Source organism: Scyliorhinus torazame, chromosome 16, assembly GCF_047496885.1.
Source record: "Scyliorhinus torazame isolate Kashiwa2021f chromosome 16, sScyTor2.1, whole genome shotgun sequence".
Lineage (NCBI taxonomy): Eukaryota > Metazoa > Chordata > Chondrichthyes > Carcharhiniformes > Scyliorhinidae > Scyliorhinus > Scyliorhinus torazame.
The window spans coordinates 18,914,664-18,931,020 of record NC_092722.1 but is presented as its reverse complement, the minus strand read 5'-3'; the positions used below and the strand labels follow the sequence as shown (position 1 = coordinate 18,931,020).

At 48.0% G+C, this 16,357-nt stretch overlaps 1 protein-coding gene across 1 annotated transcript in view; it reads left to right on the top strand.

Moving 5' to 3' along the window:
• The window catches only part of wrap73 (WD repeat containing, antisense to TP73), a 51,778-nt gene that overhangs the window by 10,887 nt on the left and 24,534 nt on the right, over positions 1-16,357 (top strand). Inside the window, exon 3 of the mRNA XM_072478036.1 lies at positions 411-527. Within this exon, the coding sequence (XP_072334137.1) occupies positions 411-527 (117 nt within the window). The remainder of the gene's footprint in view (positions 1-410; positions 528-16,357) is intronic.

Sequence of the window (16,357 nt, the reverse complement as noted above, 5' to 3'; positions counted from 1 at the left end):
TAACTTTCTCATTCAAAATGCACATTTCAGTCTACATTATGGGTATTAATTACGTTTTTGAAGTTTAGATAATTGACCTATCATCTGCACATGAACTTTATTCTCCATTGAATGCAGACTCTCCTGAAGTCTGTCATCTGCTAGCCAAAGTGAACACCCTTCTAATATAGTAGTCTATTGCAAATCATGACATTGGCATTGTAGGTAAGGGACACTATTACCTTTTCAGTGGTATCCAGCATTGACCTGTCATGATCCAGCTTGTCTTCCAAAATTCTATATGGATTGCGCTGATGGTTGAGTAGCTGCTTGCGCTTGCGTGCTCGCTCTCGCTTTTGAACAGGGAAGGTATGACTATTTGTCAGTGTAGTCTGTGATCATATTTAGATTGTGGCTTTTTTTAAAAACAGGTCTGGTCCTTGGAGCAGCCTGATTGGCACTGCAAGATTGACGAGGGATCAGCTGGGTTAATGGCCTCGCGCTGGAGTCCAGATGGACGGCACATTCTCAATACTACAGAGTTCCATGTAAGTGATAATGCCCCACAGTACGGCATCAACTGTTGCTGTCTGTAGTTTTATGCTGAAATAGGAATTAGACAGTTGTTTGTCACTCCGTCTGCTTCTGTTGCATTATATTATGTTATGAGGGAGTTGAAAGATTTCAGTATGATGATGGAGTTCAGATACCACAATAAATTGATAATGCAGCCTGAACTCTTGGTGTCCTGGATCTTAACATGTGGCTTTTTAAAGTAAATTGCTTTCTCAATGGTGTCATAACCTTTAGAAATAGATATAAAATATAATATGACAGGGTATCCTTGGCAATATATAATTTTAAAATATTCGTTTTCATTTTAATTTTACGAGCAGCAGGAGAATCTGGGGGAAAGTTGCAGCTTTTTTAAAAAAAAGACTTGGCATGCTCAGTAACTGCATTAAAATATAAACAGTGACCATGCTACTCTCGATGGAAACGTTCCTAATTTACCAAATGTATTATTATTATAATGGACATTAAATGGGGTTTCCTTGGCTTGCTGCCAGGTTGTGTATAATAATTGGGGCAAAGAGATGGGTCTTGCCTTTCAGATCACAATTGTCTTGTGGAAAAGTAAAGTGGCCATCAGTCTGTGTAAGTTTCCCCTGCAAGTAATCTTCTCTGTTACAAACAGAAGCTACATAAGCTTAAAATGAACCCAGAGCATTAACATTGTATTTTATTTTGCAAGTTTAACATCAATATTGGCCTAATAAATGGCTTGTTCTACCATTGACTTCTTGTCTGGCTGTGTACTACTAATTCCTGACTCCAGACTTGTGTTATGAACACGTTGATTACTAGAGAAACCTCACGTGTACCAAGTGTTATGGGCCAGGGTTTAGAGAACCCCAAAGTGTATCATGGAATTCACCTGACCAACAACCTTTAATAGATTGTGGTATGGGGAGCACACAGCCCACTCTACAGGTGCGGGACAGCAGAAATGGAAAAGTATTTTTTTAAGCAAAACAATGTTTATTCTATGAATTCAAGTTAACCTTTTTAAAACATAGTGAACACCTTAGCAACCATTAATTCAGATACAACCCCCAAAGAATACAACACTAAGTAATCCTTACTTTCCTTTCAACATCCATAAGACTTTAAAAAAAAAACTTTTAACAGAAGCACATCAGGTTTAAATTCACTGAGAACAATTATAACTCTGAATTCACCAAATGATCAAGAAATAGTCTTTACATGGCAGAGAGAACAACATTACACATTCTGTGGCTGACTGCAGCTCCAACACTGAAATGAAACCCAAAAAAAACACAGACACACCCAAGCTTTTCTCTAAGTGAAACTAAAAGCTGACCAACAGCCAGCTTCACCCACACTCTGACATCACTGCAGTAATAAACACCCATTTCTTAAAGGTACACCCACTACAGTTCTATAAAAAAACACCTATTTCTTAAAGGTACTCACATGACACCTCCCCCAAAGGAAAAAAAAACCATCAACTTCAAGATGGTTTCATTTTTCACCTTTTCACTCTCCTTTAAGAAATGCACACAGTAAATATACTTTTCATTTCAAAAAACAACACGCAAACCGGTATAATAATATAGTCCATTTTTGTTGTTCTTCCTCCAACTGAACCTGCTTCTGTTCATCACATTCGTGATAAAGCATCGGCTATCACGTTTTCTCATCCTGCCACATGTACTATTTTTAAATGAAATGGCTATAACAATAAACTTCAGTGAAACAGCCTTGCATTGTTATTCCGGAATCGCTCCAAAAACGTCAACGGATTATGATCTGTATATATAATGGTGTCAGACGGATTGCTGGTCACACAAATGTGAAAATGCTGCAAAGCCAGCACTAAACGCAAAGTCGTCTCCTCCATCGTTGAATACTTTTTCTGGTGAGAATTCAATTTCTTTGAAATATAACCAATAGGCTGCTCTAGCCCTTCCTTGTCGTCTTGTAGAAGCATCCCACCTACTCCCACCACATCACTCTCATCAACAGCCACTTTGAATGGTTTGGTATAATTTGGGATGGCCAACACAGCAGTGGTTAACACAGCGTTCAGGCCGTCAAATGCCTGTTGACACTCCGCTGGAATTTGTTACACTTCTTTAGCAAATTCGTCAGTGGAGCGACCACACTGCTAAAATTCGGTACAAATTTCTGGTAAAATCCACTCATACCAAGAAATCGCATTATTTTCTGTCTTGTCAAGGGTATCGGAAACTCCAATAACTTTTGTTTTCACATCCTGTGGGACCATTCGACCCTGTCCGATTGTACGACCAAGGAAAGTGACTTGGGACTTTGCAAATTCACTTTTGACTAGGTATATCGCCAAACCCGCCTCCTGAAGTCGATCGAATAACTCCACCAGATGTTTCAAATGTTCTGTCCATGTCTGGCTGAAAATGACCAGATTGTCTATGTACACCGCACAATTGGGTAATCCTGAAACAACTTTGTTAGTTAACCGTTGAAATGTGGCTGGGGTGAACTTTGAATTGGTATTGGTAAATACTGTCTGGAGTCACAAAAGCAGAAATCTCCTTCACCCTTTCAGATGAATGGTTGGGTACTGTCTGGTTTAGGTACCATCACTGTGGGTGAGCTCCATTGGCTGCATCCCACTTCAATTATGCCATTGTTAAGCATACTCTCAATCTCTTTGTTAACCTGTGCCAATTTTAAAGGGTTACGTCTATATGGATGTTGTTTGATTGGAACAGCATTTCCCACATCTACATCATGTATAGCCATTATAGTACTTCCCAATTTATCTCTACAAACTTGCCCACGTGATATCAATAACTCTTTCAGGTCAGTCCATTTTACCTTTGGAAGGTGACTCAACAATTTATCCCAATTTTTAAGAACATCCTCGTTTTCCAATTTACTTTGAGGTATGCCAAATTCAGTCATCTGCACTTTGAAAGAGAAGGAGAGGAAAAGGAGGAGGTTTTAATGATTCTAACTAAAGTATCTTTTAAGCATATTCACATGACACACTCGGTGAGTCTTCCTTCTAGCTGGTGTTTTTAACACATTCACCTCACTTAATTTCCTTTCAATCTGATAAGGTCCACAAAACATTGCTTTTAAAGGCACTGGTAACAACATTAAAACTCTATATCCACTGGCAAAACTACAAACTTTGGATTTCTTGTTCGCTACCCGTTTCATCACATTTTGTGCAACTTTTAAATGTTGTCTAGCCAATTCACCTCGATTTAATTGTTCCCTAACATTTGACTGGTAATCCAATAATGTAATTTCTGATTTCTCACTCACCAATTTTTCCTTAATCAATTTAAGTGGTCCTCTTACCTCATGACCAAAAATTAGTTAAAATGGCTATACATGAATTTGGTTGACTCATTAGGTGCATCCCTAATTGCAAACAGAATGGAATTCCTTATACCCAATCCTAGGATAATCGTGACAAGCTGTCAACATTGTCTTTAATGTCTGATGCCACCTTTCTAACGCTCCCTGTGATTCTGGATGGTACGCAGTTGATTTAAATTGTTTTATTCCAAGCTATCCGTAACTTCTTTGAATAACCTTGAGGTGAAATTTGATCCTTGATCCGATTGTATTCCTGTGGGTAGTCCATATCTAGTAAAGAATTTAAGTAATTCCTCCACAATCTTTTTAGCTGTAATTACATACTGAAATGGCCTCTGGAAACCTAGTACACATATCCATTATAGTCAAAAGATATTGGGCGAGATTCTCCACTCCCGCGCCGAAGTGCCCACGCCGTCGTGAACGTCGGCGAGGTTCACGACGGGGCGAAACGGCCCCGATCCCGACCGATTCAGGGCCCGAAAATGGGCTAGGATCGGGGCCGCGGAGGCCGCGTCGTCACCGCGCGACGCCCGAATGACGCAGCACTGCGTCATAAATTGCGCGATCCGCGCACAGAGGACCCGGAGGAGAAGAGCGGAGATGGTTGAGCCCCGAAGAGCCGCACCGAGGTTCCGGGACACGGACCTGGACACCCTGGTGGATGAGGTGGAACGGAGAAGAGACACCCTCTGCCCAAGACGTGGGCATCGCCAGCCATCCAGCGCGGTGAGGCGCGGCTGGCGGGAGGTGGGCACTGCAGTCAATGCTGTGGGGCAGACCCCCCCCGGACGGGGGAGCAGTGCCGCAAGAAGCTGCACGACCTCACCTGGGCTGCCAGGGTAAGTGCCATGAGGGTGCCCCCAGGTCCGTCCGTCCCGTCGTCTCGTTTCCCCCGGGGGGGGGGGGGGGGTGGGGGGGCATCAAGGGCGATGTTGGGGGGGGGGGGGGTCACGGTGCCCAACTATCTACTCTACCCACATGAGCCCCGGGACCACCCCTGGAGCGATGCCATGGCGTGCTGTCTCCTGAACCAGCAACAATGTTGTCTATATCTGCATGCCCTGATGATACCCTCCTAATGGTGATGCTTTATCCAATCCCCCCCCCCCCCCCCCCAGGACAAGACAGCGCACAACTAGCGTGAGCGCATGTGAACCGGAGGGGGTTCTCCGGTCCTGCACCCCCTAACTGTTCACGAGCAGAGGGCCCTGGACCTCGCTGGGGGATCCGCCACCCGGGAGGTCGCGCCATGCCAGGTAGGAGGCGCAGAAGCAAGTGAGAGAACCCTGCATGTCCTCCCCACCCCCAACCCGTCATCGCCCCCCTCACACTTTGGCCACTGCACACCCGATACCCCCCCCACACACACACACACTCTGGCCACAGCACCCCCGATCCCACCCCTCCTCACACTCTGGCCACTGCACCCCCGATCCCATCCCCCCTCACACTCTGGCCACCGCACCCCCGATCCCCTCCCCCCTCACACTGCACCCACCACCACCATACACCTGGGCCACCGTGTCTAACGAACCCCAAATCTTTTATGTTCCCCAGGGCCATCCGCCGAACCTTCAGGGACGTCTCGCCCAGGAAGCAGCGCAACATCGCCCACCGCAACTGTACCCAGGGACGCACGCCAGAGGTTGGCAGTCGGTCGGACAGGAGGGCAGACCTCACAGTCTGGGACACAGGACCAGGACGCTGAGACCTCCGGCACAGACATTAGTCAGGGGCACAGGGTGGACAGTCATGCCGAAGCCCACATCACGGCCACACACCCGCTGGAACGAACTGGAGGTCAAGACGACATGGCCCGCATGGAGCTTGCGCCATGCCATGAGGGGGACCAGTACACACCAGACTTCTTGACGGATGATGACCTCGAGCTTGCGGCACTGCTGTCTCCCACACCGTTCACCATCACAGAGACACCCACCTCGGTTGGGCAGATAAGTGATGAGGCTCCCGGGTCACGGTCTGGTGCGCACCCCACAGCCGAGCCGGTACAGCAGGTGGAGTTTGGAGCAGCCGAGGGGCTGGATGGTCGGAGGGCAGCCCAGGCCCAGCAACCAGCTGCCACCCAGACGGTTCCCGGGTTCCTGGATGTACTTGACCCACCCGGACAACCGATGCATGTGGACACCCAGGGACTGAATAACGGGATGAGGGCCATCTTCCAAGACCTGCACACGCAGCTGGAGGAGTCTATCTGCGTCCAGGAGCAGGGAGTGGTGCAGCTCATCGCAGCCACCCAGGCCGAGACCGCACGGGTGGCGTCCGCGGTGGAGGCAATGGGTGAAGGGGTTTCGGCCATGGGTCAGGTTCTGCAAGGCGTTGGGCTTCACGTGCACGCGTCATCCATGGCCCAGGAGAGGGCTGCCCTCTCACAGGTAGCCATGCGCCAGAGCCGACACAACATTGCCGCCGCTCTCCGGGCCCTGGCTGAGTCTCACCATGCCATGGCCCGGTCCCAGCAAGCGATGGCACTTCCCAGCAGTCGGTTGCTGAGAGCATTGACCGCCTGGCGCACGTGATGGATGGCGTCGTGCACTCAGGTCGAGAACGCACAGACCTTGGCAGGAATGTGGCACTCCCTGGGCCCCGTCTCGGCAAACATCGGACCGTGGTCGATACCGCTGCAGGCCTCCAGGACTGGCAGCGCCAGGTGTCGGGGGTGCGACGGGGCATGTCTCCGAGCGCATCTGTCCCACAGTGAGGCCTGGGGGCCACCGGGCTCCCCGAGGGAGGTGGTGGTTCTGGGGCCCGTCCCGGTAGCTCCATCAAGGGACGTCCCGGTGGTGCCCATGTACAGGAGTGACGGTGCAAGTGGCAGTGTTCAGCGAATCCCACCCCCACAGTGCGTGAACCGTGTGGCCACCAACGCGTCGCATGCCCGCTGTCCGCGGCATTGCCGTTGCGCAGCCTCCTGGACGTAACGAGCAGCCGGGCAGTGTCTGCATTCTGTGCCCCTCCCCCACCCTGATGCGCCCCATCATCCTCATCCTCTGCATCCTCCTCTTCCCCATCCCCCTCGTTTGCGTTGGCTCCAGTGCCGTCGGGTTCTCCCTCCGACTCCTCCACCAGGTCATCTCCCCTCTGCATGGCAATGTTGTGCAGCGCACAGCAGACCACAACCATGCGACCGACCCTGTCGGGTTGGTACTGCAGGGCCCCTCCTGATCGGTCCAGGCATCTGAAGCGCATCTTCAGCAGCCCAAAGCACCGCTCCACCACACTCCTGGTTGCTGCATGTGCCTTGTTGTATACGCTCTCCGCGTTGGTGTGAGGCCTCCGTATTGGCGTCAGCAGCCATGACCTCAATGGATAGCCCTTGTCGCCCAGCAACCAGCCCCTCAGCAGGGGGGTGGGGGGGGGGGGCATTCAATCAACATTGCGGGAATGAACGACTGTGCCAGAATGTAGGCGTCATGCACACTCCCGGGGTACTTTGCACACACGTGCATGATCTTCATGTGGGGGTCGCACACCACCTGAATGTTCATGGAGTACGCGCCCTTCCTGTTCATGAACACGTCCCTGCTGTCTGCAGGCGGGCGCATGGGGACGTGCACACCATCGATGACACCCTGGACCATCGGTATCCCGGCCACCTTGGCGAATCCACGTGCCCGTGCTTCCTGCTGTCCTCGGGGAATTGAATGTACCTGTCCGCGATGGCGTACACTGCGTCGGTGACGGCCCTGATGCACCTGTGGACCGATGCCTGTGATACCCTGGATAGGTCCCCGCTCGGCGCCTGGAAGGAACCGGTCGCATAAAAGTTTAGGGCCACCGTCACCTTGACGGAGACTGGTATCGCGTGTCCTCCCAGTCCACGTGGTGCGAGGTGCGCCACGAGCTGGCATATGTGCGACTGTCCCTGCTGAACCGTTGTCTCCTCCTGCATGTGATGTCCGTTAGGGCCTTGAATGACATTCTGTCACGGTACACCCTCGGCCTTGCTGGATGCCTCTGGCGCCCTGGCACCACCATTGGTGGATCCTCCTGCTCCTGCTCTTCCCCCCCCCCCCCCCCCCCCCCCAAAAGCACTTCCTCTGCATTCCTCCCCTCGGCACCCCCCCTGTACATTCGGGTCCTGAGCGCCTGCGGCCTGCGCGGCGACGATGGGCCACTCCGCGGCCATCCTCTCTGCTGCACCGGCGACCGCTGATTCTGCAGCCACTGTGGGCCGTCCGACTCTACGCTGCCGGATGGCAAACTCCAGAGCTGCTGCTCCAACCATGGCAGTGAACATTGCTGTCTGGTTGGCATACATGGTGACCTGCAGGAGGGTGGTGGGGGGCAGAGAAACGACATGTTACACGGATGTTCTTCAACACCTTGTCAACCGGGCTGCATGGGATACTTGTGTGCCTCGGTGGCCTGGTCGTGCTGCAGACACGCAGCCAGCCTAACACCTGGTCACTGTCTGCGCCCAACGGTCAGCTCACACCGTACTGCTCACCAGTGTGCCACTCGCCTGTGCCCATCAGCCACACGCACCCTCGCCACCGTCCTGCCATATCAGGGCGGCTGACCTGTGGCATCCGCGGATGGACGATACCATCCACACTCTCCCTCACCCCCCTCTCATCACGCCGCTCCCTCATCCCCCCCACCCCCCATCTGCACCCTCTCCCACACCCCCCCCTCACCTGCACCCTCTCCCACACCCCCCTCCCACCTGCACACTCTCCTGCACCCCCCCTCCCACCTGCACACTCTCCTACACCCCCCTCCCACCTGCACACTCTCCCACACCCCCCTCCCACCTGCACACTCTCCCACACCCCCCCTCCCACCTGCACACTCTCCCACACCCCCCCTCCCACCTGCACACACTCCCGCACCCCCCTCCCACCTGCGCACACTCCCGCACCCCCCCCTCCCACCTGCGCACACTCCCACACCCCAACCCCCCCCCCCCCCACCTGCACACACTCCCGCACCCCAACCCCCCCCCCCCACCTGCACACTCTTCTCCTCCCCCCCCCCCCCCCCAACCTGGACACTCCCGCACCCCCCTCCCACCTCCGCACACTCCCGCACCCCCCCTCTTACCTGCACACTCTCTCTCCACTCCACCCCCCCCCAACACCTGCACACTCTCCCACACACCCCCCCCTTTGGCCGCAGCCTTCTCGGGTAAGCCGACCCGGTCTCCTGGCGCTGCGCAACAGTCCGCTCACCTCCTCCCTGCTCAGCGTCAGCCAGCACGACTGGCTGACGTCTTTAAAAAGCAGGTGTGAACGGCGACGGCGTGAACTGTGGTCACGCCGTCGGGACTTCGGCCCATCCGGGCCTGAGAATAGCAGGGGTGCCGGAGAATCACCATTTTGGGTGTCTCGAGCTATTCTCCGGCCTGCACAGCGTGGAGCTCGACGGGGCCGTTCTCGCCGCTTGGGAGAATCGCGGGAGGGCGTCGGACCGGTGTCGCGGGAAATTTTGGCGGCCCAGGCGGTTCTCCCAACCGGCGCGGGAGTGGAGAATCGCGCCCATTGATCCCCAGTTTTTGTTTTAGGAAGCGGCCCTATTCAATCAATTAGGACCCTTGAAAAAGGTTCCTCAAATGCTGGAATGGGTATTAAGGGCACTGGTTTTATCACGGCTTGAGGTTTCCCTATCACTTGACATGTGTGACATGATTGACAAAATTTCAATCCATCTTTATATAGTCCAGGCCAATAAAAATGTTTCTAGATTTTAGCTTGAGTTTTCCTTTATTCCCAAATGACCTCCCACTGGTACCTCGTGTGCAACTCTCAACACCTCCTTTCTATACCCTACCGGCAAAACTATTTGATGAACCCCTGCCCACTTTTCATCCGCCTGCATATGAAAAGGTCTCTATTTTCTCACAAGACATCACTTTTATGGTAATAACACTCTGGTATACACTCTGATTCCTCTTCCGTGTATGCTTTCTGATACGTCCATTTTATTTCTATACCTTTTCCGCCAATTTTCCTGAACTAAAAATATCCGCCTCATCCTCCACCTGCCCTTGTTCTTTTTCAACCATCTGATCAAAAATCGTTTCTGATAATTGCATTTCATCTTCATCTTCGCTCTTTGATTTCTCCTCTTGTCTTAACCTGTGACTTTGCGACCTTGTTACTACACAATCCGGACAAATCCCAGGATATTTGTCCTTCGACACTTCTGTTGTCTGATTTTCCACTGGCTTATCAACCACAGTAGGCATCACTCCCACCTGCAATCCAGCTATATCATTACCCAAGATAAACTCTATTCCTGGACATGATTGTTTCTCTATTACTCCTACTACCACTTCACCACTCGTCACTGAATACTGAACTTTCCAACCTTACCTTATATAATGGAACATTACTCCTCTCACTCTGAATTCCACATATTACCACTTTTTCTGGCAACATTCTCCCTAAACTACATAACTTCTCGTCTCTTACCATTAAAGATTGACCAGCTCCTGTATCTCTTAAAATTGTGACTTCTTTACCTACTCATCTGATACACACGAGTAAACTTTACCCACACAAGTAAATTCTTGAAAGAGATCTGGCACCTTCTTATCAATCACCTCTTGATCAGGCTGTACAATCTTTTGCACTTCCTTCGCTTTACTTGGGCTTTCCTTTACCACTTTAACAAACCCACTTATCCTGTTTTACAACATCAGCCTTCCCAGTGCTTTTCTTCAACCACCAACACTGACTTTACGTGGCCTAGTTTGTTTCAGTGAAAACATATTTTCATGTGTCTTCCACCCTCCTGGATTTCTTTTTTAGTCTGAGGTACACTCCCCTTAGCTCCCATCAAATCACCTTTACCACTTGAGTATTTCTTATGTCCCCAGTTTCTATCCCTCACAGGCTGAAACTGATGTAGGAAAACAAGCTTTAATTTATGTACTAATTCATAATCATCTGCCATTTCTGCTGCTAATCTCGCAGTTTTAACCCTCTGCTCTTCCACATGAGTTCTCACTACATCAGGAATTAAATTTTTAAACTCCTCCAAAAGCATAATTTCCCTGAGAGCTTCATGCGTTTGGTCTATTTTCAAAGCCCTTATCCACCTATCAAAATTACTCTGTTTGAGCCTTTCAAACTCCATGTATGTTTGACCAGGTTCTTTCCTTAAATTTCTAAACCTTTGTCAGTGGGCTTCAGGCACTAGTTCATATGCACCCAAGATGGATTTTTTTTCAACTTCCTCATGCGTTCCAAGTACCACCTCCGGTAGTGATGCACACACTTCACTAGCCCTACCTACCAGCTTTGTTTGAATACCCACATGTCCTGTGGCCATTTCATTTGTTTAGCTACCTTCTCAAATGGAAATGAAAAAGGCTTCAACCTCCTTCTCGTCAAACCTTGGCAATGCTTGGACATATTTAAATAGATTCCCACCAAGCCTTCGACTTTGACGCTCTTTCTCACTATCCTCATCACTATAATCCAACTGTACGTTTCCCTTTATGCCTGCCAATTTTAACTGACTGTCATGTTTCATGGCCATTTTCTGAAGTTCAAACTCTTTCTCTTTCTCTTTTTCCTTGACCTGTATCTCCCTTCCTCTTTTTTTGTTTCTGCTTGGGCTATTCTTTTGTCCTTTTTACTTCTCTCCTGTTCTTTGTTCTCTCTCTCTCTGTCTCCTCTCTATCTCTTTCATATTCAAGCTGCTTTAATTCTTTCTCATGTTCCATTATTTAATTTGTAACTGAATTTTTGCCATTTCCAATTACTCAAACTATATCTCAGGCAACTTTAAATGCTTAGCCACTGCCATAATGACATAATCTTTTCGCATTTTGTCTGGTAATGTTAAGTGCAATGTTTTTGCCAAATCTAACCGTCTGCTTTTCGTCTCTGTCCGTAAGGTACAACGTGTGACTGTCTCCATCCCCCAAAATGTCAGAGCCTCTGAAAGAGCCATTGTCCACAACACACTCCCCATTTAAACTGGAATACCACACCTGAAAAGCAACCACAATATGCTCACCTCTCACTGTCTCAGTTCACTAAGCCAATCCAATAGATAGACTTTTATCCCCCTCGAGCCCCCAATTTGTTATGGGTCAGGGTTTAGAGAACCCCAACGTGTATCATGGAGTTCACCTGACCCACAACTTTTAATAGATTATGGAATGGGGAGCACAGGGCCCACTCAACAGGGGTGGGACAGAAATCGAAAAGTGTTTTTTTAAGCAAAACAATGTTTATTCTATGAACTCAAGATAACCTTTTTAAAACATACAGTGGACATCTTAGCAACAATTAATTCAAATATAACCCACAAAGAATACAACACTAAGTAATCCTTAAACTTTCCTTTTTACGTCCATAAGACATAAAAAAACCTTTAACAGAAGTACAGCAGGTTTAAATTCATTACTGAGAACAGTTATAACTCTGAATACACCAAATGATCAAGAGATAGTCTTTATATGGCAGAGAGAACAACATTACACGTTCTGTGGCTGACTGCAGCTCTAACTCTTAAAATGAAACCAAAAGAACACAGACACACCCAAGCTTTTCTCAGTGAAACTAAAAGCTGACAGACAGCCCAGCTCCACCCACCCTCTGACATCACTGCAGTAATAAACGCCCATTTCTTAAAGGTACACCCACTACAGTTCTATAAAAAACACCCATTTCTTAAAGGTACTCTCACATGGCACAAGGTACAGTGAAAAGTATTGTCCTGCATACAGTCCAGGAAGATCGTACCATACATGAAAAACATAAGATAGAAAATACAATGTAAATACATAGACATCACGAGTGTGCTACTCTGTAGAAAAGATATGTGGAGAGATCAGTTCAGACCATAAAGGGGTTGTTCAGGGATCTGGTAACAGCAGGGAAGAGCTGTATATGAATCTGTTAGTGCGTGTTCTCAGATCTTGTATCTCCTGCCCAATGGAAGAGAGAATAGCCCAGGTGGGAGAGGTCTTTGATTATGCTGCCACTTTCCCAAGACCGCTGGATTTAATCAGACCTCCAAAATGATACATAATGTTACTTATTAAATTGTATTAACCTCTGTCATATGATGCTTCGAATCTTACAAAAACTGATAAACATCCCCAAGACTGAGATTACCGTGTGTTTTATCATGTGTAGTTCCTCTGTTTACTGTGTGAAGGAACCATATTCTGCCAGTCCTCTTAAGTGTATGATGTGTAGGAGTTTTTTTTTTTTGTTCCTGAGACTTCAATGCATTTAGGCAGGGTGCCAGGGAAATTGTCTATCTTATGATCTGAAGTCGGCTGAGTTACAAACAGGTGCGCTTAGCACTTTTAGTGTAACGTTTTTGAAAATATAGGCCACAGCATCCTGACATGTGGTGTGAAATTCTTTCAGCTGATAGGGTTTGGAGGCACTATGTCTGCTTCAGTCTGAACTTGCCCTGACCTTGCATCTAGATACTCTGAAGTGGCATTGGCATCTGTCAGAAAGTTGTCATGTGCTTATTTTGCTAGCCTTTCACTCTATTTGGCATAGAGTACAGGGGCCCTAGTGTTAATTCAAAACAGCGCCAGCTATATTTCTCCACTAACACCCATTTGTGTTATTAGAAACTCTTCACCAAAACCTGTACTTGAGGTCGGTTTGTTAATGCCCCTGATGTGGCTTACTGAACCTGGTGCTCTGGTACTAAGTTTGACTTCAATAATCAATTAAATATGGACTTTCTTACAAAATATCAATTGAACTGAAAATTGTGGTTCATAAAACTCCCTTGTAATTCCTGTTCTGTGGGCAAGGGGTCACTAAACTCTGAAACTTTCAGTGGCTTCAAACAGATCTGGTTCTCGCTGGCTTTATTTTCACACCTTTCTGTTTTGCAGGGTAAAAGAACAACAGTTAGGAATTTTCAGATCTTTAAAAATGTATTAATTGAATAGTCTGCATAATTCTAGATTATCAGACGAGGAAAAATCCTGGTACTCGGGCAGTGGTGGAGATGGAGCTGTTAATTGTAGTTAGATGTTGGTCCTACAGTGCGCACTTAAAATGGTGTCAAGGTAACAGTTATTACCTGGTCATTGCTGCACTATTCACAAACGGCAATTTCACATAGCATTGATAATGAGATGATGAGTAGTTTGAATGGAAAAGAGCTGGAAAAGGTCAGGATGAATGGAGGAAGTCTCAAACGCCGTGCAAACACTTGATGCTTTCTCTAGCCTGGCTCTCATTTACACACTTGCAAGCACAAACTTTGTCTGGGTACATGCAAACTTTGGAATGTATCCACTGTTGTTTTGGATTGGTCACACACTCTCTTGGTCCTTTTGGAAGTCTCTGTTTCTCTTTCGCTCACCTTGTATGCTGACCTGTTCTGACCTGTTCAAGAATTGCACCTGTGTCTGTTTAAGGGAATCTCAAAGGCAAAGTAGTGATTTGTACTTTTTTCCCCTCCAAAATAAAGGAATGATTGAATAGGCTGGAGCTATTTTCTTGGAACAGAGAGGGTGAGGGGAGCTTTAATTTGGGATGTATAAAATTGAGGGAACTAGTTGCTAGGAAAGAACTATTTCACTCAGCAGAGAGGCCAATGACCAGAGTGTGTAGATTTAAAATAAGAGGGGAATTCTGAAGGTGGTAGAGTCTGGAACCATTGTCTGAAGAGACAGAAATACATATCTCCTCTTAAAATAAGTATTTTGAAATGTTCATGAAGTTCCATGCCTTCCAAGGCTTAAGAATCAAGAGCTGGGCATTAGATTAGGTTGGGTATCTCCTCTCAGATGGAAAAGGCACATTGGGCTACATTATCTCCTGTGTCATAGAAATTCTTCGTTCCTCAGATTGTATAATTCGGGGATTATTAGATTTTGCAGCTTGTATTTTAGTTGTAGTAGATAGAGATCCTGTTGAGAATGATTTTTTTTTTTGTTTGTTTCTTCATCCAGGGATATGGTTTTTTTCTGGCTAAGCCAGCATTTATTACCCATGAGAAGGTGAGCTGCCACCCGTTAACGTTGTCAGGGAGACAGTTCCAGGATTTTGACCGGCGACTGTGAATGATCAGCGATACTTTTCCAAGTCAGGGTGTGAGTGGCTTGGAGGGGTACTTGCAGGCGGTAGTGTTTTCATATGTCTTCTGCCATTGTCCTTGTAGATAGTACACACTGGTGCTTCTGTGTCGGTGGAGTGAGTGTTTGTGGATGGCGTGCCAACCAAGCAGGCGGCTTTGTCCTGGATGGTTCCAAGTTTTAGAAGGTTATTGGAGCTGTATTCATCCAGGCAAGGAGATGAGAATTCCATTACATTCTGGACTTTGGGCCTCGTAGATTGTGGACCAGACTTTGGGGAGTTACTCACCACAGGATGCCTAGCCTTTGACCTGCTCTTGCAACCACTGTATGTGTAGGGCTAGTCCAGTTCAGTTTCTAGTCAATGGTAATCAGGAAGTTGATAGTGGGGGATTCAGTGATGGCAATGCCATTGAATGTTATTGGGCACTGGTTTGATTCTCTTATTGGAGATGGTCATTGCCTGGTACTTGTGTTACTTGCCATTTATCAGCCCAAGCCTGTATATTGTTGTGGTTTTGCTTCATTTGGACATGAACCGCTTCAGTACCTGAGGAGCCGTGAATGGTGTTGAACATTGTGCAATCATTAGCGAACATCCCACTTCTGACCATCTGATGGAAGGAAGGTCATTGATGAAGCAGCTGAAGATGGTTTGGCCTGGGGCACTACCCTGAAGAACCCTGCAGTGATATCCTGGCGCTGGGATGACTGACGTTCAACAACCACAGCCATCTTCTTTGTGCAAGGTTTGACTTCAACTAGTAGACAGTTTCCGCCCAGATTTTGAGTCCAGTTTTGCTAGGGCTCCTTAAACATAGAATCCCTACAGTGTAGAAGGAGCCTCTAAAATAGCACGCTAACTTCGGCCTTCTCCCCCTTCTTATCCTCGCAACCCCAACTAACATTTGGATACCTAAGGGGCAATTTAGCATGACCAAACCACCTTACCTGCACATCTTTGGTCTGTGGGAGGAAATTGGAGCACCTGGAGGAAACCCATGCTGACACGGGGAGAACGTGAAAACTTTACACACCAGTCACCCAAGACTGGAATGCTGCCTTGGATGTCCAGGGCAGTCACTCTTGCCTTGCCTCTGAAGTTTAGCTCTTTTGTCCATGTTTGAATCAAGGCTGTAATGCAGTCACGAGTTGAGTGGCCTTGGTGGAACTCAAACTGAGCAGATTATTGCTGGACAAGTGCTGCTTGATGACCCTTTCCATCACTTTACTCATGACCGAGGACACACTGGGGTGGTAATTGGCTGGGTTGGATTTGTCCTGCTTGTGTACAGGCATGCCTGGAAAATTTCCCACATTGCTAGGTTAATGGCAGCATTGGAGCTGTACTGGATCAACTTGGCTAGGTTCCTGGCAAGTTCAGGAGCATCATCCTGAGCACTTTGCAATATCCAAGCCTATAACTGTTCCTTGATCACTGTG